This window comes from Tasmannia lanceolata, unplaced genomic scaffold (genome assembly GCF_043159265.1).
Source record: "Tasmannia lanceolata isolate RefF3 unplaced genomic scaffold, GAP_Taslan_0.1 ptg000005l, whole genome shotgun sequence".
Taxonomy (NCBI): Eukaryota; Viridiplantae; Streptophyta; class Magnoliopsida; order Canellales; family Winteraceae; genus Tasmannia; species Tasmannia lanceolata.
Genome location: NW_027518682.1, coordinates 17,333,019 through 17,360,409, shown reverse-complemented (window position 1 = coordinate 17,360,409; position 27,391 = coordinate 17,333,019). Strand labels below are relative to the sequence as shown.

General features: G+C 37.5%; 3 protein-coding genes across 3 annotated transcripts; 2 read left to right on the top strand and 1 right to left on the bottom strand.

The window, feature by feature from the left end:
• Nucleotides 1–1,938: 1,938 nt before the first annotated feature.
• PAHX (phytanoyl-CoA dioxygenase (PhyH) family protein) lies at nt 1,939–9,803 on the top strand. The gene is made up of 9 exons (XM_077379979.1): nt 1,939–2,324; nt 2,413–2,534; nt 2,608–2,668; nt 3,001–3,069; nt 3,282–3,400; nt 7,810–7,957; nt 8,065–8,209; nt 8,291–8,377; nt 9,468–9,803. Exons 1-9 carry the CDS (start codon nt 2,270–2,272, stop codon nt 9,508–9,510), a joined length of 849 nt encoding a protein of 282 aa, XP_077236094.1. The 5' UTR covers nt 1,939–2,269; the 3' UTR covers nt 9,511–9,803.
• A 603-nt stretch (nt 9,804–10,406) lies between these two features.
• LOC143877759 (10 kDa chaperonin, mitochondrial-like) lies at nt 10,407–11,233 on the top strand. Its single transcript, XM_077379980.1, has 3 exons — nt 10,407–10,629; nt 10,743–10,885; nt 10,985–11,233. Exons 1-3 carry the CDS (start codon nt 10,525–10,527, stop codon nt 11,031–11,033), a joined length of 297 nt encoding a protein of 98 aa, XP_077236095.1. The 5' UTR covers nt 10,407–10,524; the 3' UTR covers nt 11,034–11,233.
• Nucleotides 11,234–11,419: 186 nt separating this feature from the next.
• Nucleotides 11,420–26,559, bottom strand: LOC143877757 (putative fructokinase-6, chloroplastic). Its single transcript, XM_077379978.1, has 7 exons — nt 26,129–26,559; nt 17,912–18,129; nt 16,435–16,647; nt 15,933–16,130; nt 15,667–15,804; nt 12,742–12,858; nt 11,420–11,710 (listed from the first exon to the last, which is right to left on the bottom strand). The coding sequence occupies exons 1-7, from the start codon at nt 26,280–26,282 to the stop codon at nt 11,576–11,578; spliced, it is 1,173 nt and encodes a 390-aa protein (XP_077236093.1). The 5' UTR covers nt 26,283–26,559; the 3' UTR covers nt 11,420–11,575.
• Nucleotides 26,560–27,391: the final 832 nt, after the last annotated feature.

The window sequence follows — 27,391 nt, the reverse complement described above, 5'->3', positions numbered from 1 at the left end:
GCACGAATATATTCGTTGTCCTTAAGACAAATCTCCCTCCCACTCTCACAAATTAACTGTGCAAATGGGCTTTACGGCGTATGTTTCTAGGATACAACAACTCTCGTTCCAGGGGTGTCAGAAAAAGACAAAATAAACAATAGAAAAAGAAAAGGCCAGGCCGTCACGCGTGTGTGGTATAGTCTAGCCCACTAGGTCTACTCGGTGGTTCATGGGCATAGGATCCCCCTTTTCCTCTTCTCATTCACAAGAGATAAAGAAGTGGAAGTACATATATACCCACTCTCCTCCTCTCCAACCTCCCATTTGGGACTAAAGGTTCCCACATGAGTCACATGACTTTAGCCTTTTGGAGGGAGATTTGAAATTTGGGCTAAAGCCTTAAAAACAAAAGGTGTACTTTGTCACCAGGGGACAAAGCCCACAACATGACAAAGCCACAAAAGGTTAAATAACACTACTTTTGTTATTTTGAAGGGTAGTGATAAATCGACTGCCTCTTTCATGGGGAGTCGATTTAAGATATTTGGGAGTCGATTTATCACTGTCCTATTTTGAATTGTCAAGACTTTTCAAGCAATATTAGTCAACACCATTGTTCATAGGGATACATGTTTGATGGTCAGAACCATTGATATGATGATCAACCAACACCTATTGAATCTGAAGTCCCATACTTAACAGAGAGCATATCTATGGCGAGTGTAAGCCCGATACTGAACAGAGAGCTTCCCTATGATAAAGGGCTGCAAAAATCTAACGAATATCCGTTAAAGGAGATCTTTGGATCAAGGGGCTAAGATTATGTGGTAAAAAATGATGAGATTGATAGCAACAAGTTGGATGATGGTGAGATTGAGTATCTATTAAGCTCAATTGGTGAAGGCTTCGTTGTTCAACCTCGAGGTATATCCACAAGTCTAGGATGAAGATAAAGCCATTATATTATAATACATGATTTTAGCTTAAAAAACACATCTACTTTATGTCAAAACTTTTCTGCTTACGCAATGTGTGCTTCTGTACACTTATAAGACTTTATCTACTCTCATAATATACAAAGGAAAATGATATCATCACTCCTTTGTTTTGATAAAAGGAAAATGATATCATCACTCCTTTGTTTTGATAATGGCACCCCTCACGTTATAAAAGTCCTCCTGGATTAATCAATGATAGCTTTGGCAACCGTTTACAGCACCCTGGAAAGTGTAAATAAAAGGGAAAGTGTGAATGTTTAAAAAGAGAGTGCACATATTAATTGCCTTTTGAATTCGCAAGCCATCATTCGGAGGTCAAGGTTGAACCCCCTTAGAGAATTTATATGATGGGTGGCCGTGAAAACACTTGAAGTCTACAAAAAGTAGGTAAGCCCTACTTTTTTTGATGATCTAAACCGTTCATCTGTTTAGGCACAACGTAAATAGGTTGTGCCCCAAAAATCATTTCCATAGGATGATCCTAACCTTCCGATCTGTAGAAGATTCTATAAATGATTTTTTGAAATCTCTATTTTCAGATCAATTCAGATCGGAGGGTTAGGATCATCCTATGAAAATGCTTTTTGGGGCACAACCTAAATACGTTGTGCCCAAATAGATGAACGGTTCAAAAAAAGTGACTGTACCTACTTTTTTAGACTTCACGTGTTTTCACGGTCACCCATCGTATAAATTATCGAACACCCCAGACTCTTCTGAGGATCTCACCAACTTTGTAAATGATGACAGGGATAATATAGACTTTCTTTGCCCGAACATATCTCAAGATCTTGACTTTCTTGGCAAAAAAAAAGTCAAAGGAAAGATAATTTTTTAGGTGTGAACTATCATCAGCTACACCATGAGCCATTGAAAAGGTCGTTGGTCTCCACGTGTACTTTGCATCCTTCTGAAGAGATGGATGCTTAAAGGCTCCAAGCTTATTTGGGATAGGACTTGGGCACGACTATTAGATCCCATCAGACTCAGTCCGGACCAGTGGCGGAGCCAGGTCCAGGTGGGGGCGAGGGAGGGTGACCCGTGGAAGAAAGGGGGTGAATATATCATTTCCCCCATTCACACCTTGCATTGTTTGGGAAAAGCCTTGGACCCACAGGTACCAGATGTACGTAATCAGGTCTGTTGATCTTGTGTCTGATCGCAAATCCTGTCCGTTGATTGTGGGTACACCACGATCGGATGACCCCAGCCCTGACCAGAAAACGCATAGATAAGCGTCTCTCTCTCTCTATTCCATTGGAATCAGTTAAGCAGTTGATCGGAGAAAGATGGGAATCGTCGGAAATCTCAGTCCCGAGCAACTCCAATCCTTCAATTCTCAAGGTAAAAGAGAAAAATAAAATCTTCCCTCACCATCTCCTCCCTTTTTATTCTTCCTCTTCCCTTTTATTGGTTACTCTCACTGTTGCAGGATTTCTGGTAATCGAATCCTTCTCGAGCCCTGAAGAGCTCCATGCCATGATGAATAGGATGGACCAATTACTCAACCAGTTCGACTGCTCCACAATTTCTGTCTTCTCTACAAAAAATCAGGTATTTTTTGTTCACCAAACCCTACCCCGTCTTATATCAAATAACCCATCTGATTAATCTTCTCCGTCTTCAGAAAGAGTTAACAGACGATCACTTCTACGAGAGCGCCGAGCGGGTTTCCTTTTTCTTCGAGGGTACTTCAATCATGCTTCACTGATTAAGCCCACACAGATTTTTTTTAGGCCCTGTTCGTTTGGGATTATGACAACCGATTCTCACCCCTCAAACCGATTATTCGGGGTGACAATCAGTTGCCATAATCCCAAACAAACAATATTCTTTAAGTTCCAATTTGAAAGGTCATCATCTAGTTTGGTTCTATGATATATAATCTTATCTCTGATGGAAAATTCTGTTTTAATTATAGAACTCGTTTCCGTGCATATTTCATTTTACAGTACTCTCTTCAGATTTACTTATCCTAATTTAATTCTCATGGTGTTTTGGGACTTGAATTCTTCTTCAGAGAAGGCATTTAACGATGACGGAAACTTGAGGCAGTCAAAACAACTCTCCATAAACAAAGTTGGCCATGGTACTGATGAAAATGGTTATGCATTTGTATTGTTTTTTTTTCTTTTTTTCTTTTTTTCTTTTTTAAGAGTGCTTTGACATGGGCCCTGAGTTCTTGTTTGTATCTATGAATTTTCTCTTGCAGAGTTTTTTTTTCGATAAACTGTTATTTCGTTCAGGAATGTTTGTTGGAAGAGGCTGACATGTCATGATTTCATATGGTGATTTGTGCAGCTTTACATGAGATTGAACCTGTATTTAAAACGTTCTCTCGATCGGAGAAAATATCAAGTTTGCTTTTTTCTTTGGGCTACAAGAGGCCAGTGCTCATTCAGTCCATGTACATATTTAAGGTACTTTATCATGTTATTGCTGTTTTTGAAGCTGGATTTGAGTTTCATGACATGGGATTTATCTGTTCTTTAATGATTTTATGATACGTAATCATGTATTTACTTGTATCATAACCCATATGAATCACAATCTACAGCTCATCGGCATAATATAATTTAACTGTAATATTATATGGCTGTAACACATTTGTGAAGTGTGAAACTCTAGCAATTCAGAAATATTTTGCGAAAACTCTAATCTTGGTGACCCAGTCACGTTATGTCACAATTGGTGGGTTGGACAAAATGAACCAAATGTAGACAAGATTCTTGGTAGTATTCTTTTGGCTCATGAGATGCTTAATTTTAACATTCAAATGGTCCTTGCCTGTAACATGGGCAATTTAGGAATTGGGAGTTTTCCAAAGATCATGGAACTGATTAGCACTTAGAGTAACCCTTTGGCCTTTGTGGAGGATAACTCCTCTGGACATTTTCACTTGGACCTATGAAGGGTAGCCCATATTGTCTGCAAGATTTAGGATAAAAAATCTAGATGTGTCCTACGTGCATATGATGAGAGAAACCAAAATGTAGCAAATTCTATGATAGTGGAGAATGTTTCAGGCCAGATTTGCTTTTATTGTATCTTTAACTTAATAATTTTTCAGTAAACATAAAAAGAAGAAAAAAAACCTTTTATCCAATATTTCATATATGAGGATGCTATGAGAGTAGTGGATATGGTAGTTTGATACTTGTATGTTAAAAAGAATTTAGCCACATATCATTGGAGCCTGTTCTTCTTTCTTCTGGAAAAATATAGGAGGCATATGCTACTGAGGTGCAGTAGATAGGAGAGTGTGGTGGTGTCTATACAGTTGTAAATTTCATTTCGTTTCATCCGAAATGGACGAAACATTTCGGTTTCGGCCGAAAACCGCAACGAAATGACGAAATCGACCAAAATTCGACCGAAATCGACTGAAATTGACCCGAATTTACTGAAATTTACAGAAATTTGACGAAATTTATCGAAAAGTTTCGAACAAAATTGTCCGAAATTTTGTTTCGGTGGCCAAAACGAAATGGCCACCGAAACGAAATTTACGACTATGCTACCGACCTTTTTTTTTTTAAAGTCAAACCATTCCTACGTTTTGTTTCTTCGGTAGGTAGCCCATTACCTCACACAAACGTGTGGGGAGCTCAAGTTTTGCCTTGGCATTCAGTGAAATACCTATTTTTCTTTTTTAAGAAGAATTTAGTCAATGAAATTCAAACTGTTGATTTCAAACCCCAAGCACTCAAAATTGAAAATCGAACTGCAAATCTTTCTACTACAAATCCAATGATCTGACTTTTCTTCTTTCTCACTCATGGGACTTGTTCATCTAGCCACCTTTTCGCCCATTGCAAGCTTGCTAAGGGTCTGCTTCCTAGCTATCTTCAGTATTCAATGGGTCTTTTTGCCTTCATTCAAAGAGTCTCTCGAGGGTTTGGTAATGTCATCATTTTGGGCAAGGCTTTAAATGCCATTGGTCGCATGTTCGGAATAGTAAGGTCCATTAAAATGTATGTAACCACATACACGTGCTTCGAATAAACAAAAAAAAAAGGAAAAAACTACTTATTTCATTAATTTCATAAATAAAGTACGATAGAATGAAGCAGTACAATATAATGATAGAAATTTAAAGAATTTTTTAATAAAAATAATTAAATTTTGAGAGTAAAATTAAAATTTTTTACTCTGTTAATCACAAGATGATACAAGAACAACTCACATATAAAAAAAATAGAAGCTGTCATTCAAAAAATAAATTAAAAAATAGAAGCTAACATGCATATATGATAAGCTCTTTTTTCGTAAATATAATTTTTCCTATTTTAATAGGATTTTCTAGAAAAACTAAATAATATAATTGCTTTTGAAACAAAAAAAAAATGTCAAATGGTAGATAGGACAAGAACTTACCTATAAAGTAGAAGCTAACATACATATTTGATATATTTTTATTCAAAAATAGACTTTTCTCAATTTTCGAAACCATAAATCCATGAATAATAAAATATATGCACCAACCCATGTGCAAATGCATCAAGTTGATTCATTTCAACCGTAATTGAAGAAAAAAGAAAAAAAAACCATAAACTAAGCACTTACCCAGGAAAAATGTGAAATCCCAAGCTTCTCTAGACTTTGGTTGAAATTTTGACTTGTCGATCAATGTTCTATAATTTACATATTAAAGTAGCAGTGTTACTGTTGGCACGACGGATACATTGATTGGGCTTGTGAAAGGTTTCTTTTCATGTGTGGTTATTAGAACATAGTTCTTTTGTTATTCTATTCAAGGCCTCTATCAAAAGTGGGATGAAGTCATTGAGATGTGGGTGGGAAGGAGAAGATGAAAGAAAAATGGACCCCACTCCCTATCAGCACTATGAACTTTAATATTGATGGTGTTGGTGTTGGCAGTCAGGGTCTGGTGGGCTTGAGGGCATTTTTAGAGCACACAGGGGTGACACCTTGCTTGCCTTGCCCATCTCAATTGGTAGAGCAGATTTGAATGAGGCAGAGGCAAGAACCCTCCTCACTGGTGTACGCCTATTTTGCTGATATGTTGAATTGGGGATTGTTAGCGAAAGTGGGACTTGTCTAATGTTTTCTCTTGGGCGAAGAATCTCTCCAAAGGGCCACGGAGATTAGTTGACATTATTGAAGAGCTTGCTGACACTTGTACTTCTTCAGTGTTTAAAAACACGGATGCGGCGCGGAACGCGGCCGAAGAAAATCCTATTCGACTCGGCACGACGCGGCTGAGTACTCAGTTGGCACGGTCATAATTCGGGACACTCAAAGGAGGCGTTCGTTATCAGTGCACTCGTTCCTATTTTGCTTTTGTACAACACGACAGGTAGGATCCAATACCAAGACGCCCGACCGAGAACTATCATTTTATATACGAAATGAATTTCAGAAGCGCCCCAAGTGAAACCGTACCGGGTCTCTCGAACGAACCTAGTGGTCGGGTCTTAAGGAGAGCAATCATTTTCCATAGGAGCCGGGGTTGAACTATAGCAAGCCAAAAAAATAGAGTAACGCGGAGTTTTTATTGACTCTGTAGGGCAAAACACAGCGGCAAAATGCTGAACGCGGCCAAGGTAAAAGGGAGTGGACTCCCTAAGTTAACGATGACACGAGGGAGTTTTAGAACTAGGCTTCTTCATCTATCTCCTCAAATCCCCTGTAGAGTGAACAAGATCGTCTGGTCAAGGGGGTGTGAGAAAGGTTTCCGTCAATGAATCTCTCCAATCATGGCATGAAAAGTAAATTGGAGATTGTAATGCACAGCTCTGAAAGCTTGACTCTAAGTTTAAGGACCATTTATTTCTATTGTTTGGTGCACTATGTTAATGTTGAAAGATTTTCATCCATGTCCAATCATTCAAAATTCAAAAGTAGAAGAAAAAAGGTGGAAGAAGGGATTAGGTGAGAAAGAAAATTCATGTGGATTTCTCCCCTTAACAATATTTATGCAATATCGACAGAGGATGCTATTAGGTAATCAAGTGATGGGCCGTATCAAACTAATGTAACATCACATAACTCTAGGTCTTACAACAGAAAGATTCATGAGTAGGGTGGTGAGTCCTATCTCTTAAGTGCTTTAACACACACCAGGCAACATAATTGACAGTTTTTATCCAATTTTTGAACTCATAATTTTTTACAATGGAACCTTGGGCAATCGGCGTACTTCTTGTAGGAATCACATATTTATGAAAATATTTACCATATCTTGTATTCATAGGAAAAAGAAAAACAAACTCCCCAATGGTGACACAAGCATTTCTTATATGAAATCAACCAACCTAACCACCACCGGGAAAAATCCTCATAGCCCCTGAACATGTCTCCTTCGTTGAAGACTTCAATATGTACAAAAATAAAGCAGTGCACATCTCTAAGAATGAAAACATTCTTTGTGGAACGTTACTTATCACGGGAGTCATATTTGTGTATATAATTTTTCCAAATATAATATCTGCAAAAATCATATTTTCCTCTTGTGGTGCCTTTGGTCTTCCTGTTGTCTCGGATAGACTAAATTACCCACTTTGATCACTTAGATTAATCCCTCGGAACACATTTTATGCTCATTTTTTTAGTTGAAAATGGGACGTAAAATTTGCTTTTACGCCCATTTTATGTCGAAAGAAACTGAGCCTAAAAGAAATGGGCAATTTGATGTAGATTACAGACATGTATGGACACAAAATAAATATACTCTGAATTGGTAGAAGTTTTCACTCTAGTTAGGCCATGCTTATATTGTTGACTTCTTTAATTTTTTACACATGCGTGTATACATATTTCACCGGTTTTATTCTTGTGAAATAACTTTTCAGCTTTGTATTTGCAGCAACCAGGGATTGGAGGAGAAGTAGTGCCTCACCAGGATAACTCATTTCTCTATACAGAACCCTCATCTTGCACAGGGTTATGGTTAGCACTTGAGGATGCAACTATCACTAATGGTTGCCTCTGGGCTATCCCAGGATCCCACAAGAGTATTCCTCTTTTAATTGACTTTTTTTTCTTTCATCTACAATATAACAAGGTCTGGAATTTTCTTAGGCTTTATCTAATCAACTTGTGCTGTGGATTTTGTTTCCAGACGGTCTTGTGAGGAGGTTCATTCGAGATGAAAACGGGGTTCACTTTGATAATCCTTCGCCATCCTATGGTCATAAAGATTTTATGTCTATTGAAGTGAAAGCAGGCTCGTTGGTGGTACTGCACGGTGATCTTATACATCAAAGGTAATTCTAATTCAGGGAACCATATTTTATAGGCTGATGAATTGTATTGCTAATCATTGGTTTTACTCATGCTTATCACAGTTTTGAAAATCAATCGTCAAAGTCAAGACATGCCTTCAGTATACATGCAGTGGAAACTGATGGTTGTGAATGGGCACAAGATAATTGGTATGTGTAAATTTCCTCCTATCTGGTGCAAACTGAGAAATCTGATTTTGCTAATCGTCTATATTTTTTTTTTTCTCTTAGAAAAGGCGTTTGTCTGGGCTGACTAAGCTTTGACAAATTGTCCATGACTAGATTTTCATAGCCTAAAATCATGATTTGGACAAGTTATTTCGGTACCTCGAGGGCTAATTTTTTATTTTATTCGTCTCAATTAGGGAAAAAAAGATTTCTTTAATAATTTTGAATAATGGGAATGATTTCCATATCTTAAACTTCAGACATGAATTTATATTGTGTTTTTGTCATTAGAAGTTGATGAACATCACTGCTGAGTGCTGATCATCAAGAAAATAGTATTTCTCAGTTGCCTGTATTGCATCTTTATCAACCAAAGATTAATCAGTGACGACAAAAATGAATCAAATAAATGAAGAAAGAACAAACAAGACCATCCGTCTTTATTAAAAAAAGAAAAAGAGCGCCTCTGTGTGTATCATCTTTTGGAGCGATGAAGAGCATGTGCATGTGTCAGTTTTTAGAGCGATTATTTTGGAACACAGAAAATTTGTGAATGACTTTCCACATCATCATTTTTAGGGGGGTGTTTTACTGTTTTGTATAACGAAATTCCCTATTTAACCAATAAATTTCCTCTTATACCCAACCATTTTCTGGATTTTGGTTTTTTTTTTTTTTTTTTTCAAACTAATTAGTAGTGATTTCTTAGCTTACAAACTGTCACTTATTTGGGTTAGTTCTCTAATGAAAGTTTTAGTCAAGCTGCTTCAGATGAAGTCTATCATCATAGCAGGACTGAAGAGTTCTTGTTATTATTTTTTTCTATTTAAGATATGTTTTAGTAATTTTTTTGGGGTGATGATAAATTCGCACCCCTTTTAACATGATTTGACGTCAAAAAGCGTTAAAGTGCCACAATTCACGTTATAATGGGTGCGAATTTATCATCTCCCTTTTTTTGAAACTCAGTGAATTAATGAATTCAATGCCACTTTCTGAAATTTACATGGTCTGCAAATGTTGGTATCTATAAAAAAGCACTTATTATCATTTGTATTGTTATTTATTTCAGGATCAGAAGAAAAGTAGATCCAGAACCAATATACAGTTCTTGATCTGGCAGTCCAGTCTTTCCTTCCCTGAGGTGAAACCTAGTCTCTAGGCAGGCAGACTCATGTGAGAAGCCACAGGCCTGTTCTTACAAGCACTAATGCAGATGGACCTCTCGAGGGTTTTATCTGCTCCAGATCACCCAAAGTCATTTGAAACTGCACTCTGTTGTTATATGTCTATGTTTATGCATGATAGACATGGGAGTTTATAGACGAGTTTAGAACTAATACACATGACTTTCTGTGTATGTTTGCACTAAATAACTTGTAATAAAAACAACCTACCTTTTTTTTTTTCTTCTTCTTTTGAATTATTTGCTCTAAGTTTCAAATTATTCATTGGGGTCATTCAAACTTCAAAATAACTGGTCAGATGCAGCCCAGTGCCATGTGTAAGGCAATCGGGTCCATTGACCATCACAAGTAGGCCTATTGCCCTTGATCCCACCCTCAATGGATGATTCTAGACCTTTGATCAAGCAAGGATGCGGCATCCTTAAGATGTCTTCAAACCGTTGATTTTTACTCGCATCAATCCTCTGAAGTAGATATCCATAAATTGTACACGTGGATCATGTATGGTACGGACCCACTGCCATGTGTATGGCAATCGGGTTAGGAATACTGTGTGTGGCCAGAATTTCAGCTTATTGCCCTTGGTCCCACCTCATCAGATTATTCTAGACCTTCGATCAAGCATGATGAAAAAGAAAGCCCCTTTTATGCTCTTTTTTCCAAAAGACGTTAATTGGACCCCACTTCTTCCCTCGTTTATGTGGGTCCATTGTTTTAAACAACAAAGCCAGCAAAATCCCTAGGCCCTTGATCCATCACCCGATGAAATTCTATATGATCAACGATCTTGATTTTATTTCAGAACCATATAGCAGAACCCCAAAACCCTAACTTTCGACAAACATCTAGAAGCTACTAAACCCTACTATTTCTACCCCCTTCTTCCCTTCTCTGGCCCTTGCTCTCGGTTTTTTTCTCTTCATTTGTTGAAACTTGAAAGCTATGGCGAAACGCTTGATTCCTGCCCTGAACCGAGTGCTGGTGGAGAAGATAGTCCCTCCCTCCAAAACCACTGCCGGTATTCTCCTCCCTGAAAAGACCACCAAGGTATTTTTGCCTCTATTTCTTTCTTAAACCCTAAATCTCATCCTCTCTCTCTCTCTCTCTCTCTTTTTGGTTTTAACCTATCTTTTTCCATGTTGGTCTCTTTTTTGTTGCAGCTTAATAACACGGGTAAAGTGGTAGCGGTGGGACCAGGTGCCCATAACAGGGACGGGAAACTCATACCCGTTAGCTTCAATGAAGGAGACACTGTTCTGTTGCCTGACTATGGAGGCACCCAACTCAAGCTCGAAGACAAAGAGTATGCTACCCCCCCCCCCTCTTTTGTTTTTTTTGGCCTTGTCTTTTGTGTGAGGAATTTTTAGTCATTTGATATGTGAATGTGTTTGGTTTTGTGCAGGTACCATTTGTTTAAGGACGATGACATTTTGGGAACCTTGCATGATTAATAGAAGCAGCTGTTAGAATTTTCTTCCCCTATGTTTCATTTTCCTAGCTTTTTATTTTAGGATCGGTTTGTAAGGCATTCAAGTATGGTGCTAAGTGGAGATTTTTGTATCTGAACTTCTTCTGGCTGTTTAAATTTGCATCGGAACTTATTTGATATTTCTTCATGAATGAAGATTGAACACGAGTTGGGTCTTTAAAATTCTGATTTTGTTTTGGGGGCTTGCATTTTTATGTGTTGGGTCTTGAACATTCCCAAGGTAGCAGAGAGAGAGAGAGAGAGAGAGAGAGTACTTGGTTTAAAAAGGATCTTCTTGCACAAAACTCTCTTCTAGTTTAAAACTTCAAAGAGCATTTAACAGCAAACTCTTCTACAAAATTCTTCCCATACTAGCACAGAACAATTTTATTGCTAGTCCAATTGAATATTTTTGTTCATCAAAGTCGTGAAAAATTGATGCTTACAATCCTTTATTTAAATTGGTTTCAACGTAACACAAAGAGGCAACTCTAGCAACTAGGAAAGCTGATTTTGTCAACTGATCTATGCCGCAAACTGAATCAATGCTTCAAGCACGGCCTCTCTAGCAGGTAGAGCAGGAATTGCTCCTCTCTCCTTCACTGTCAATCCGCCGCACGCATTTGCAAACTTGAGAGCTTCTCTCAATTTGTCCTCGTCCTGTAAAAGAAAATTTTAGGAATCAGCCTTGAAACAAATTCTTTTATCATAAACTCATTCAAATCAGTGGGAAATAAATGATTGAAATGTCAATCATATTCATGCCAAGGTCGGCCAATTCCATAGCTGATCGCTTAGCTAGGGAAGGTGTAGAAAAGCAAGGCTCAGAGGTTTTCGATTTTCTGCCTCTTCTTTATTTTCTTTTTTCTTCTTGCTGTATCGATCCAGGTGGACCTCCTCGGTCTTCCCTTTTGTTTTTTAATGAAAATTTGCAACCATTAAAAAAAAAAGATTGTTACTGAAGAGAGGGAAAGGTACTTAGACTGAGCCAAGGGTCTAGCCACCATGACCTAACCAGGGTTCCAGACTGAGCCAAGTTCGAGCAAGTTGTGCCAATAAACCAGAAAGATCAAGCCAAGGGTCGAACTAGCCTGCTGGTGTAACCAGTTCGGCCAAGCCAAGGGTCGAACAAGTACATAGATGGAAACTAGAGAACATGCAGAGAAAGAGACCAGGAACAAGTGTTTGTCTTTTGACATCACCTTTTTATTTTATTTTTTTCGATATATAAGCATCACCATAAAGGTGTTTGCCTTGGTTTAATTGAATGCAGGTCAAAATGAAAGTGTTTGTCTTGATTTATTTGTATAGATCTCTTGACATCACTGAAAGGTGTTTGACTCAAACTATCAGCCCACTAATAAACATCCCAGATTGTGGATTTGTGGTAAATCAGTTCTCCAAAGAACATTTGCATCTCTTTTCAATTACTTTGTGACTGATTAAAGGTTCCCCTATTCAAGCCTTTCGTATATCAGTTTCATTGAGTTATAGTGTTAAACTCATTAATTTGTGGTAATTAAAACTGGTGCTAATTGATTTAAGATGGGGAATGCCAACAATAATTATGAATTCAAACATATCAATTTCCAAATGCAGTGATTTTGATAGGAAATACAGAAAAAATTTGCAAGAAATGCCATAGCACTTACAAACAACATAAAAGTGTGTTTATTCACTAAAACCGATACCTGGAGCAAGGAAAGATCAGTGGCTAATTGTGATAATATTCCAGCAACGAAAGCATCTCCAGCACCAGTGGTGTCTACAGCATCTACCTTTAATCCTCTGACCCTCCCATTGAACTCCTGTAAAATTAAGAAGTCACGATTTCAGATACACAAATAGAACCAAGTATCTAACCATATCAATTTGTAATAATATACTAAGATATATAATCCAAAAATTATTAGAGAAGTACATTTCTTGGGTCTGAAGATTATTTACTATCTTCTATAGTCTACTCTTTTCCACAATGCATTAGCAAGTGATAACATTATAGTGAACTTAAAGAATACACCTCAACACTAGAACCAGAGGCACATTTTGTTTTTGTCATTCAACCAATCTCTTGTTTGAGAAAGTCTCAATTGTAGCATAACCATTTTATTTTCCTAATTAATGTGTTCTTCAGGACTAGATCAGAAGATAATTGGTAATGTCACAAGTCTTTTGGAATATATCAACTCCATCACCACATTGGTTTTGCTACAGAGCTTCATTCCCATTTGAGTGGCAGTAAATGGGTCCCGATGGCACTGCCCTTTAGGGCATCCTTCTTATCTATCTTATAGTTACTAGTCTCATTGGCCCCACTTATGCTTGATCAATTAATGATCTTCGGTGTGAGGCATGTGAACTATCTAGCCTCCTCATTCTCCAAGTCACAAATATCTTTCTCAGGAATTTCTCAACAAGAGAAAATATCGGGATATATTAAATTTCATTTACCTTTTTAGGTTTGTATCGGGAAAATCAATAAAAATAAAATTATTTTAAAAATGTAAATTAAGTAAAAAAATATAAAATATCGTTAAAATACCATGATATTATCGTGGTAAATGAAAATATCGCTGGATTTTTAAATTTCATGGGATTATTTAGGGATTTTGTCGTTTTATCAAAATGTCGCGATAAAATCGGTATATTTTGCTCATACTATCATTCTTAGTAATTCAAAGGAAAACACTTCCAAAACAGGACTCCATCTGGAAAATAAAGTCGAAAGTGAAATTGACCAACAATTTGGTCATTTCCAGTTTTTTTGCATTTCAAGGGGATTCGAGCTCACTTCCTTGTCTTCTTACACATGTTTCACAACAAAGGTTTTAAATTTTGGTTTCGGTTTCGGTCGTCACGGAAACAGAAACATTTTGGGGCTGTCTGGATACGTGGATTTTAGAATCTTGGATTTCCTCAAAATTGTAGATGTGAGATGAGAGACGAAAGAGACCAGCCGTTGTTTTCTGATTTCTCGCCCTTCTTTCCGACAACAAGAGAGCAGGTGATCGTCCCATGTTTCCATGTTTTGGAAATCTCAGGATGCAGGAGAGATTTCTAAAACCTGGATTTCTCACTTAAAATCCAAGAAACGCTATCATGACAGCATACAACAGCTTGATCATGAACCCTCTTTTACAATGTTTCCAAACAAAACTTGAATTCTAGAATCTGCATATCAAAATGGCCCCTTCGGTTTCGGTGGAAATCTTGTGTAATCATGGAAATGTATGGAAACATATGCAAATGATGAAAGTTTTTACTCTTTAAACATGTGCAAATGATGAAACTTTGGGAAATGCTAGAAAAGCACAAATTCATACTTAGAAACCATCACATAAGCAACAAAAACATCCATAATGGCTTTATCACATCGAACACCTAGGGACATGCGTTGTCGCACATGTCTAGAAGAGGTTCAATGCAAAGAAGTACAAGAAAGAACAATGACATGCTTCCCCTCAATGACCTGTTTCCCCTCCCCCTTCTAAAGACCCCAACTCGATGTCAATACCACATAGAGTTACGAAGTATTATTGGTTCTATGCCCATCTGACATCCTCTGCATAAGATACAGTTACTTTGTTGTGCAGTTCAATGATGTTGCCTATCAAATATCATTCTCTGCATTAATGAAATGACATGAAATGCAAATAATAACATCTTTCAAATTTTTTTCTTTCAGACCATTTCGGTTGAATTTTGAGAATTTCGGTCAAATTTCTAGAATTTCGGTCGAATTTTAGAAACTTCGGTCAAAATTTCGGGGAACTAATGACATGAAAGGAAATCATGTAAAATTCGTTTCGGTGGAGATTGGAAAAGGAAACATTTCAGACATTTCAGGGAAGTTTAAATCATGGTCACAGTATAGGCTTTCATCTTCTTTTACAAAACGGATTTCTGTTTTGCTATCAGCCCCTCTAAATCAAGTGAATGTAGGGACACTTAGTCTCCAGTGCTTCACTAAGAAGTGCAGCGAACTGCTTCACTTATCTATCTTTTTTCGTATTGCTAGTTTATTTTGTTCATTGATGAATTTCATAAGTGACTTGAATTACACTCATGGAAAATATATAGAGAAATGTGTCTTGTCATTAAACTGTTTCATAAGATGATCAAAACCTATTCTAGTTTGATAATTTAAAGATATAAGATTTGATAACCATATAAAGTATCTCTGAAAACCTCTAGTTTTATGTTACCAGGAAACTGGGTTTGACCATCAACCTACTTGTCCATGTACGACAAAAAAGAAAGCTCACTAAAGTTTATATTTGCTACTTACTCACTAATCATACCCATCACTTACTGTATTTATCATGTCCAAAGTTTCTAGCATACTATTATAACCATTCTTAAGTTACTCGTGCATAGCTCTACTTCTAACCGAATAAACACCACATCATTCTTTCTCATTCACCTTTCTCAGATTTTAAAGCATGCTAAGACTATTAGGTGCAAATGATTAACTAATAACCAGTTAATTTAACCTCTTGTTTCATTCACTTGGCATTCCTAATACATAGAGAGAAAACACACAATTTGAAATGAGAAACATGGAATGGATAAAATCAACACTCCATAGGTGGAGATACCAAATTCTGGTAGCTTACCTTAGAGTAATACCTGCAACCATCTGGGCCCTCAGTCACAAGAAGCAATTTAAGATTTGGATGGAAAAGCTTACAAACAACAGCATCGTCATATGGGTCTTCACCTTTTGTCAAAAAGGAAATCTCCTCTTCACTTATCTGGTTCATTAATTTGACCAAAATCAATTACCCTAGTATTCATTCATGTGTTTGGAGATCAATGTACCAATTCCTTTTAGAATGGGACAAGGGAAATTAATCACAATTCTTGTTAAGCATATTGCTACCTTAATAATATCAGCAGTTTCCCAAATGCTCAGGATTCCTTCTCTTGCACTATCTTCAGATGGCCATAGTGGAAGTCTCAGATTGGGATCATAGGACAAAAGCACGCCAGCATCCTTTGCAGCTTTTGTTGCGGCAAGATGGGTTGACTTACATGGTTCTGTAATCAGACTTATAGAACCATAGTGGAAAATTTTAGCCTGTAACAGGATTTATGAAAAAACAGTTAATAATTAAAGCAAAGAGAAAACCACCATGCGCATCAATAGCTAGGAGTAAGATGTCACCAAAGTTTAAAATTTCGGTTTCGAACATAGCCGAAACCGAAATTTCAGCTGAAATTCGGTAAAAAAATAAATTTCATTATTGTGCTGAATTTTGGAAAAAAATTAAAAAATTACATTTTTCCTGAAATTTTGGATTCTTGCCAAAATTTTGGTATTTCGATGTCACTGCAAGTGCATTTAATGAGAACTTTACGTTATATATATGATCCTCGCATACCTTCCTAATGATATCAAGGTCAAGTTCTGTTTCTTCAAGCAGCATATCAGCACTAGGATTACGATAAAACATGAATTCGCGTTCACCGTCATCTCTCAAAGTAACAAATGCTAAAGCAGTCCGTGCACCAGGGTCAAAGCGCATTCCCTTGCTATTGACATTATTTTCCTTTAATATATCAGCAAGCATATACCCAAACTCATCTTCACCAACCTGTGTACGAGTCAAACAAACTGCAAGATCAATATGAAGATAAAATTCAGGACTTTAGTATATATACATCTTCACTGTAAGAATCGGGATCAGTTGACAAAACTATATTATAATCGTGAGCACTGGAAAAAACAAAAGAGAATCCCTTGCTTAAGAATATGCTTCAAACAGAGGTTGACCTTGGCATCCAACCCAAATGTATCAGGAATGCATAACATGGAGGTTGATTGCCACTTCAGGAAGGAGAGTCTCACTTCAGGAATATATAAGGCTTTGCACATCACTTATAAGAAACAGAAAGCAAAAAAGATTTTCCAGGTCTGACCAAGGACCTACATATGTTTATATAAGCAAATTATCTTCAATCAATTTTAAAGATTCAGATGGAGATTGTATGCTTCAACCATAAAAGGTATGCTTCAACCAAGCAAAATGAACAGTCTATATAGAACAAGGCTCATGCATATAATGCACCAAATTGTTGGCAAAACCAAATCAATAGAAAATTTAAGAAACACAAAATTGATAGGAACAATCTAGAACCATTAGATGTCCAGTACGAAAAATTGTTGAGATGAAACCTCATTAAAAAAAAGTAATAAGTTAAAGTTCCATTAAAAATTAAAGTACTAAACTACCATAAGATCCAACATAGAAAAAGTAAGGTATAACAATTTGATAGATGACAGGAGAATTAATCAGAATCTTGTCGAATTGTGAAATTGACAGAGAGGAAGCAATGAAACAGAGGTGGCAGTATTGACATGCATAATTTAATTCTTAAAGAAAGAATCTTAGCAACAATGAGCAAATCCATAAATGCAGAAAATGGTTTCCCTGTGAGAATCTGGCTCATTATAATATAAAAGATAGGGGAAAAGGAACGGCAGAGTGTGTTATGTCTAAATAGTTTATAGTATATAAATAGGGAAATGATTTCACCACAAAAATCTTTTGATACATGACGCTCATGTTTGTTGTCTTTTATATTTAAAGAGCTATAAAAGGGCTTTTAAGGTCCCCAAAAAGCACTTAGTGACAGTTAAATGCTAAAAGACAAGATACATGAGCGTCATGTATCAAAACATAGTTGTGCTGAAATCATTTCCCTATAAAGAACAAAGTACAGAGCTTTTTCTGTTTTTCGAATTCATTTATTGGGTATTTTAAATCAACAAACAGAAGGGAGTAAAACCAAATACTAATGTTCCTGAATTTTCAATTGAATGGTGTATAGATCAAATCAACAAGCTTTAGATGATACCTTTCCAATAAAAGCAGATGAACCACCAAGCCGAGCAATGCCAACAGCGACATTAGCAGGGGCACCTCCTGGAGCCTTTTTAAATGCAGGTGCTTCAGCCAATGAAAGCCCGCTAATTGTTGGGACAAAATCAATTAGCATTTCTCCAAAGCACACTACAAGTGGTGATTCATTTGTCTCAGGTACGCCATTACCATCCGAAAATGCTTTTGCACTGCCTAAGATCACCCAAAAAAAATTTCACAAGTGCATACCATTAACAAAATGAGAGAAAATGTAATTTTAGAAATGAATGAATCATAGGACCTATAAACTATTAATGAATCCATGAACATGCACAAAAACATATACCATTCACAATATACAATCTGTAGACAATCCTATATTCCTATAAGATTTTGTTGTATAGTCTGTAGTTAAATATAGGGATATATGAATGCCTGTGGTTAGACCATTGACACAACAAATGGCCACTTTTGTTTAATCATAGGATCGTTACCATCCAAGTGAATTAATGATAGTAGTAATAGAAGTAGTACCTGCAGCAGTAGAGAGTAGCAGTAGTATTATAACAGCAACTGCTGCTGTAACTACAGGTCCTAGGTTATTTATGTAAATAAGTTAAAGAGGATGAAGACCACAAAGATGAATAAGAGAGGCCACAGCCACACAGTTTATTTGGTTTGGTTATTTAAGTAAATAAGTTAAAGAAGATGAAGGGTGAAAAGAACCATTCGAAAAAGATGAATGAGAGAGGCCACACACTTCGTTTGGTTTTTCTATCATGTAATTATGAATTTAAAACATTAGCCTTAATGATTGGTACTGCTCTCACACACACACAAGCTAGCGTTCCTTTGAACATTTTCAGGTTGGCAAGTAGATGAAAATGATGACCTGCAATCAGTCCCCTGGTTAAAATCCGATCCTTAGTTGGTACATATCATGATAAGACCTCTCCATTTTCTACATTTTCATGAACAAAGTGAAGATATATGTCAATGTGCTTGGTCTGGCATGAAATACAGAATCGGGTGACATTTTTATTGCACTTTGGTTGTCGCAATACAGAGTATATAGATCTGAAACAATATATCGCTCCTATAGAAAGTGTCTAACCCATGTCTGTTCTGTTGTAAACGTGTAATGGATGCCAAGTCTACATGTGCTACTTCTCCGTTGGATCTGGTTACAGTCATTTGTTTCTGGGAGTATATATTCACAACTGCAGAATAACGTCACTGATCTTCTGGTATCAGGGTTCCCTACCCAATAAGTATCTGAGTAGCTTGTGACTCTGAATCTTTTACCATGTTTCCATGGGTACGGGTACAAGTGTCGGATTTGGAAAACCTCAAGAAAAAAAGGATATATGGATTAGTCAATATATTTTAATCAATTCTAAAATTGTAGTTCTTTAGCATAATAATATAGTTATAACAAGTAATGTAATATATTGGGAATTTCAACAGGTTTAGTAAATATAATGCGTTATTTCCATATAAAAACATACCATTGGGATGCACAAAACTCAAAACATGTTGTAATTGTAAATTTGTATTAGTGGTTTTTAGAAGGAAAAAAAAAAAACTAGAAGTGTCTCATAGAATCCTGAAGTAATGGAATCCGACAAATGTCTGACACGAGCACTTCATCCATTCAGATGAATACATGTAACATATCTCTTTTGTGCATGCACTTCTCATAAAATGGTTCATAGCTTATTGTTCATCTAATGTGCCTCAAAACTCTCTTTGTTGGATGAAAAATGATACTCTTTAGGGTCATGTAGGTGCTGGCAAACCTGAATCACAACATATGTGATATTTGGTATTGTGAATGTATGATACTAAAGTGCGCGCACTAAGCTCTTATACATAAAGGGATCTTTTATCCCTTCTTTCCCTGACATTTTGTTATTGCAAATAGCTGGAGTGTTGACTGGTTTGCAATTCATAATGCCAAACTTGTTAAGAAGATCTATAAATGTAGTTTCATCGGCTCCATGTTACTACCTTATTGTGATGCGATCAATCTCTACACCCAAAGAGTACCACAACAGCATAACTCACCAAGATCCTTCAGGTTGCTTCATTTATACTTCGTAGTTGAGACTCCCATGAAGGAAATTATTCTTAACATCTAGTTGTGATAAGGTTCATGGAAAAGAGTTGGCTAAGGCTACAACCAGTCGAATAGTGGTACTCTTGACTATTGGACAGAATTTCTTGACATAATCAAGATCTCTAGCTTTGTACCGGTATCGAGTACCATCAGGAATCTGTTTAAATTTATAAACACGTTTGCATCCAACAATATTCTTACCTGAAGGTCTAAGCACAACTCCCCATGTGTCCTTTTTTTATAGGGATCCATCATATCATCCATAGCTTGATCCCATTACTCATTAGCGATAGCTTCTGTAAAAGATGTTGGGTGACAGAGGTTTGCTGTCGTTGATACCCACACTTGTTTACGTTTGTATTGATAACTCTAGAACTTTCCGCATGGCTGAAGATTCCCAGTGTGATGAATAGAAGAATCATCAATTGACAAAATAACAACATCAACCAGTGGATCAACAATCAATGTGGTAGATTAAGAGTTGGATTCTACCCCTTCATCTCACGATCGATGGTGGTAGGAACATAGAAGCTGCTCTCATCAGAAGGAACATCGTGCGAGATTAATATTCGTCGTGATGCAAGAGTAACCGACTAACAGCTAAATCAACAGTGTTCACATTGTATGACCGAAGTGATGCGTAGTCGGGTTGTCAACCTGTAAATGCATGAAAAGGTGTCGATTGACCGGGAGTTGAAGTTGAGTGCATATTAATAATATGGATGGGATTATGAAATGCTTTGATCCATATATGCTTTGGAGCATCATGCCTCAGTAATATGATGATTCTTGTGTTCGGCTACATTGTTTTGTGCAGGTATGAGAGCAAGAAAATTGCTGTTTTATGCCACGAGAGTGACATAATTCCCTGAACGCTTGTGAGGTGAATCCCCCCCACTCACTAGCATTACAAAGGTGTTTAATTTAAGTACCATGTTGCTCAGTAACATACGTGAAGGAAGTGAAATCATCCACAAAAATAACATGAAAATAATATCATGAAATGGGTGCAGAAACCCAAATAACATATTCTACAGTTTCAAAAGGGAAAGAGATTTTTTTTTTTTTTTGAATGATGGCCAATTTTATTGCAAACATAAAGGGCCGAGATAGTCAAAATACATACATGTCAAGAAACATATGAGAACAAAGCTACTCTCTACTACAAAGGAAAAGAAGGAAGGGTGGAAGAGAGAAACTCTTTCTCTAGCTAGGCTATCCGCCACCGTATTGGCGGAGCGACGAACGTGCTGAAACACAACCGAAGAGGATCCCACCCAATCTAGCATCTCATCGAAAAACGTATCAAGTCTCTATGGGTGATTTTGTGAACCTTTGAGCCACCGGATGACATTCAAGGAGTCCCCTCCTACCACTACACTATCCAGTCGATCTCTCACCAACAGTTTCAAAGCTTGGTGAACAGTTGCCTCTGTAGCATTTGCCTCCCCTATGGAACCTGCAAAGGCCCAAATCACCTCCCCAAGCTCATTCCTCAGGGCTTCTCCAATCCAACTGGCCTGGGATTCCCCATGCTAGATCCATCAAAATTGAACTTTAAAAGCCAGGAAGAGGGGGAACCCACTCTTGTACAATTTTTTGCTTATTCTCCACACTACAACACACTCCTCTCCATCGTTCCCATAGGTCATAGGCAGATACAAATTTGAAGCATGTGAGGGATTATTACGTGAATCAAACGGTAATTAACAATGCTTCCCAGGCATACAACTAGGACAAACATGATGTTGAGAAACCCTATTACAACACAAACAGCATAAATCCAAGTTTATGAAACTAAAGACTAAAAAACTTTATCGCTCGTATGAACGAGTCAGTGACCTCACATCCATTAATGACGTGATACTAGACGGACATCGGACGCCTTACCCATCAATAGGGCCTTACCCGTCAATTGGCTATGACATAGCCGATCAGTTGGGTTACATTCCAGTCGGCCAAACAGAGTAGTGTTACAACTCTTCCAGTTTATTTCTTTACTACATTAAGCAACTTCGCCTTCAAATATGTTTTTTCCTTCCAATCCATGGAAGCTAAGACATATAGGACTTGACACAAAGCAATAGCCCTCTCTCCTCTTTCGCGGAAATTTGTATTTTATTTTCAATCAAATAATATTGTTTCTATCTCAAAGTACTCTTGATGCAGAACGTGCGGCTTGAATCAAATCTTTTATTTTTTATTTCTTATTTTCGTCATTTTATTTGTAGTATTTTTTTGGGGCGTCAAAACTTGTCTATTTTGCTTGTTTTTGGAAAGGTTTTTGGATTACCTGTCTAAAGAGCCCAAGATTACGCTATTTGGACTTGATTTGGCTAAGTTATAGGCAGTTTTAGGATATGGTAAGTGTCTAATACGGGATTACTATTTTAGGATTATCTTAGAGATATATCTTCCTTTTATTTTTGTTACTTTAGATAGAAGATGGAGAATAATTGGTAGGCAAGTATTTAGGGTTGCTATTCTTAGGTTTTTTATCTTTATATTATGTAATGGCATAAGGAAAGAAAGATAGATTGAATAAAGTTATTTTTGGGACATCTCTAATGAACAGAGCATTGGCTCTTTCACGTGGGTGAAGGAGCTTCGCTTCTTTCACGTGTTATGTTGGAGCTTTTCTCCAAACCGTGGCATGGGTTTTCAAACCCACAGGAGATTATTTTAGTCGCTGCTTGTGTAGATCTATCTTGGTGTTGCCGCTCTCATGCTCCCTGCATTAACTCTTCTATCCAAATATCATGTGAATGCTCGAAAAAGACTGGTTGGCACATGTTAGGCTTTATTTTTGCCATAGTTAGGCACTGTTCCATTTATTTTGGAGCAAATTTTATTTTTAAAGAGAAATTTAAGTTTGAATCATTCTATAAGTCGAGATTGATCTCTAATGGGGAGGGGTGCCTAACACCTTCTAAATCCTGTAACAAAAGAACAGACCTGTCTGGGAATGTATGCCCAGTTTTCGACATGGTCAAACACGAGTCCCAGATCCTAATTTAGATGGCAACTCTATCAATAAAATCGCGATGTGTAACGTGTGTTTCCTTCCCATGCTTCACTGCATTCATCCATTCACATTCTTTCCTTTTGGGGAGAAAGGTGGAGGGAGGAGGTGAACTCCCCCTCGTTTTATTTCACCAGCTGCGGCACGTTTAGACTGATAATGCTCTCCCTAACAATTTAGTTATTTCCTTATCACTTATTAGGGTAATTTGGTCATCTCATTAATGTAACTCAAGTTAGGTTCTTGTAGGTTGTAAATGTTTATATGGATAATGTGAACCCAAAGTGAAGAGCAATGTAAGTAGTGCCTATTCACTTTTCTTGGTCAAGACTCCTTGTTTAATAAGAGGCATCACGTAATAGTGGTTTAGTGAGTCTCAGTGTAGAGGCTGTGAATTTTGAGTAGCTCATCTTTCTCAACACAACAAAGAAGTTAAACACCCCCGGTCCTTTTCCTTTCTACCTCAATCTTTTCAGACACTCCACTCTTGCATTCTATGCAACTGCTAACTGGAAAAGATTGATAAAAGGACACCTCCTTTCACACAATCAGTGGTCTACCAAGTCGAAAAATAATTAAAATTGGTTTATTCCAAACAATGACAGCTCAATCTAGTTTTCCCGGTCTTTTGCCTTGGTTCATGCTCTTTTTGGTTTCAGTACAAAAGTTGCCAGAGTGGAAAGCGAGTACAAGAAGCAATGCGGGAAGCGAGGGGTTTAGAGAAGATAAAATGCGAGAAACGAAAAGCTCTACAAAAAGAAAAGAGAATATGTGTGGGAAGCATAATTGAAAGTCAACATGATGTTGGTAATACTAAAATCTTCGTGAGTTTCAAACCTTGAATTTCTATTTATTCGGCTCTAATGTTGAGACTAATACATGGATATAGAGATTCATGAATGCTCAAGTTTCAATGATTCATAAATGCTCAAGTTTCAATGTATGTATAAATTCATGAATACTAATGTTTTATTCACGAATCTTTGGATTAGGATTCATGCACAACTCTTTATTCATTGAAATATTAATTCTTAGAAGTTTCAATGAATGTGGAGATTCATGCATGGCTCTTAAGGACTTTGAAGTTATGAAAAGTTACCTAGAGATTCATGCATGCCTCATCAAGAGATTCATGAATTCATGAATGGTCACATTTAATGCGTGTCCTTTGGGTTGCTACTTGAACTCTATAAATAGAGCCCTCATTCTAGCATCTAGAGAGACCAATGACAAGGAGACTACTCAAGAGTCTCAAGAAAAATAGAAAGTATTCAATACAGAGCTTGCCTTATAGGATTGTTGAGTGGTGCATTACAACAATCCATTCTCCTGCTATTCCTTGAGGTGGTTCGGTCGTGTGATCCATGCACTGGAGTTGGGCCGAATAACACTTTAAGGTGGGCGTTCAAGGACGTACGGCAGTATCGCAATCAGGATCGTTATTAATCCATCCTCCATTCAAGTCAGTATAATTTTATATTTTTGCACTGTTTTTCATTGGTAGATCCATTGTTTTCAACCGCTTGCTCCAACACATGAAACATGTAATAAGCCTTGTTGGAAGAGAACAAAAAGTACATAGAAAGAGTAGAATTGTAGTAGGTGAGGGAGGAAAAGTTAATATAAGTAAGAATTCAGGTACAAAATAAGACTTCGTGACTAATTAGAATTACAAGTTTTAGAAATTTACAGTTTCACATGCTTTATTCATGTATATTTAAAGTTAAGTTTTTTGGAAAAAGATCCATGTAATTTTCAATTGAAACCTAAAATGGGTTTTCAAGTTTTAAATGCACTTTCCTTTTTAAATACGCTCATTAAACATTATCAAAAGGAGAACATATTCTTTTAGGAAGACATAATCACCTAAATAGGAAGCATACTCTTAATTAAGAGGAAGCACATAGCAAGCATCTAAGAAGAACTTAGGTTCCGAAGCGAGCTTCCCATCCAACTAGGAAGTTTCCGGTAACTATGACGTGCATCACATGGTGATGATGATGATCATCAAAAGATTAAGGAGGGGGAAGCAAGTTGTAGGGTGAGGACACAACTTCAAGCCCAACAGTTAGTGGCATCGCATATTATACAAAGCCTAAATAGGAGGACAGAAGAAGAAGATTAATAAACCTAAAGTCACTACACATTTAGTCTCCACTAAAGCCATCCATACAACAAAATCCCTTCTGCCAATCCCCACAAGCCATAACAATAAAAATCAGCTTTATGGGCAAAGATATAAAAACCTCCTTTACACATCTAAACAAGAACAGAACAAAGCTAAAGCAGACAGCAGCAACATTGGAGATGTAGTGAAAAAAACCCTAGTGCCTAAACTTTCTCCTACACCGTGTTACAAACTAAGTTCTTCGTCGACCCCAAAAAAAAAAAACCCCTTTATGCCTAATCTATAATTCGTATTCTCTAAAAATTCAAGTATGACAAGAAAAAAAGATCAGATTTCGATTCTAAAGCACAAATCGATCAACGTTATTTCAGAATGCAGACCGTCTCCATTCTACTCTTTCGAATCTAAATACTTCCCTAATAATCAGTTCCAAAAGCTTGCGAGATTTCTTCTTGATGGGGTCCAAAATCTGCAACCAATCGGCTGTTGACACGTGGCCCTCACAGGGACCACTGCAAAGCCAACACCTATCCCTGCTAGGTATGACACCTGGACCAATCGGGGACTTCCACCTGCCCCTCCTAGGTATGAGACCTGGTCCATACAGGGGCTACCACCTGTCCTGGACAGGTGGCTCAGAACCACTATAAATAGCCTTCACTTGTGCTAAGGTGAGGGATCTGAGATAAAAAACCCTAAGCTTTTTGCTCTAACATTGCTCTGCACTCCTGCTCATACTGACTTGAGTGTCGAAGCGCCCGTCCGGAGCACCACTCCGGGTTGGTCTTCTGACCCTTTGTATCCTTGTCTGTGCTTGTGCAGCACAGGACTCCATTGGCCTTCAGCTGTGGCTTGCCAGATCAGCCCTTCCGGCCCTACCATAACCTGTTACCAATTTTAGACCTAACACTTCTGAAAAAATAAAGAAGGAGAGTGCAATTACCTTGAAATCTCCACCTAGGAAGAATCTTAGAAGAAGAAGTAGTCGTTGTGATGAATTCCCTTTTAAAAATCGATGAAGATGAGAAATGGTTGGTGGAAAAGCGAGTGTTTGAGCCGAGGCCATTAAAACAGAGAGAAGAAGAGTAGAGAGCCATTGCAATCTCCTCCTCTACTGTTTCAAGATGAGGAGATCGCGTGGTTTCTTCTCCTGAGCGTAAAAACCGATTCTTTGATGGAAAATTAATAATTGAAACTATGATTTTTTATAACAACACCCTGATTTCTGCATGATGTAATATCTGATTTCCATCTTTCGAGCAGCGGAAAGAGCGAGAGAAGGAATTTGGATTTTTCTTCTTGTTTGCTTCGCACAACTCTCTCTCTCTCTCTCTCTCTCTCTCTCTCTCTCTCCTAGGCCCAACCGGTTCGAAGTGGCCGATTATATCGGACCCTAGCGCAGATCCGCAGTGGGTCCAAGATATTGGCCAATATTTTGGTGAGAAATGATAATTTCGCCCCCTTGTCTTCCCCGGGCCGGAGTGTACGTATGAGGTATGAGTTATTACTTATACTACTCTTTTTATACTACATGCCTAAAAGTAGGGGTGCAACTCGGGTCGGGAGGTCGGTTTTTCCAAAACCCTAACCTACTCTAGAATTATCTCGGGTCGGGTTGGGTTGGGTCTAATTTTTTACAAGATTATCTCGGCCGAGATTCGTAAACCCAACCCTACGCAAGATAGTTTCGCGGGTTGGGTTGGGTCAGGTCGGGTCGAGTTTTCATTTTTTAGCATAGGATAGTGGACGAAGGAAGCCACCAGTTAAGAACAGTACTAGTCAGGCAGAGAGGCAAAAGGAGAAAGGCATAAAGATCAACGAAGTGATGGAAAGTCAATCTGCCCTGACTCTAATAGGCTTACTAATAGGGAGATTGTAGAAGAAAAAAACAAATCTTCCCACCAAAAAATCTCTAAATTTATGTCATCAAGTGTATAAATTTAAGGACGTTATATTTTTCACATAACAGACATGATCACCGCAATGAAAACAATCGTATCAATATATTAGAAAGTAATTTGTTATGTTATTCAAGAGATATTTAAGAAAGTCATGGTACACCCATATGAGTCGGGTTTCGGGTTTCAGGTTTTTTTCCTCTAAACCCGGCCCTACTCAAAATTAAGTCGAGTTTTCGAATTAAAAACCCGACCCTACTCAAGACCATGGTTTCAAATTTCAATTTCGGAATGCGTTTTGGTCTTCA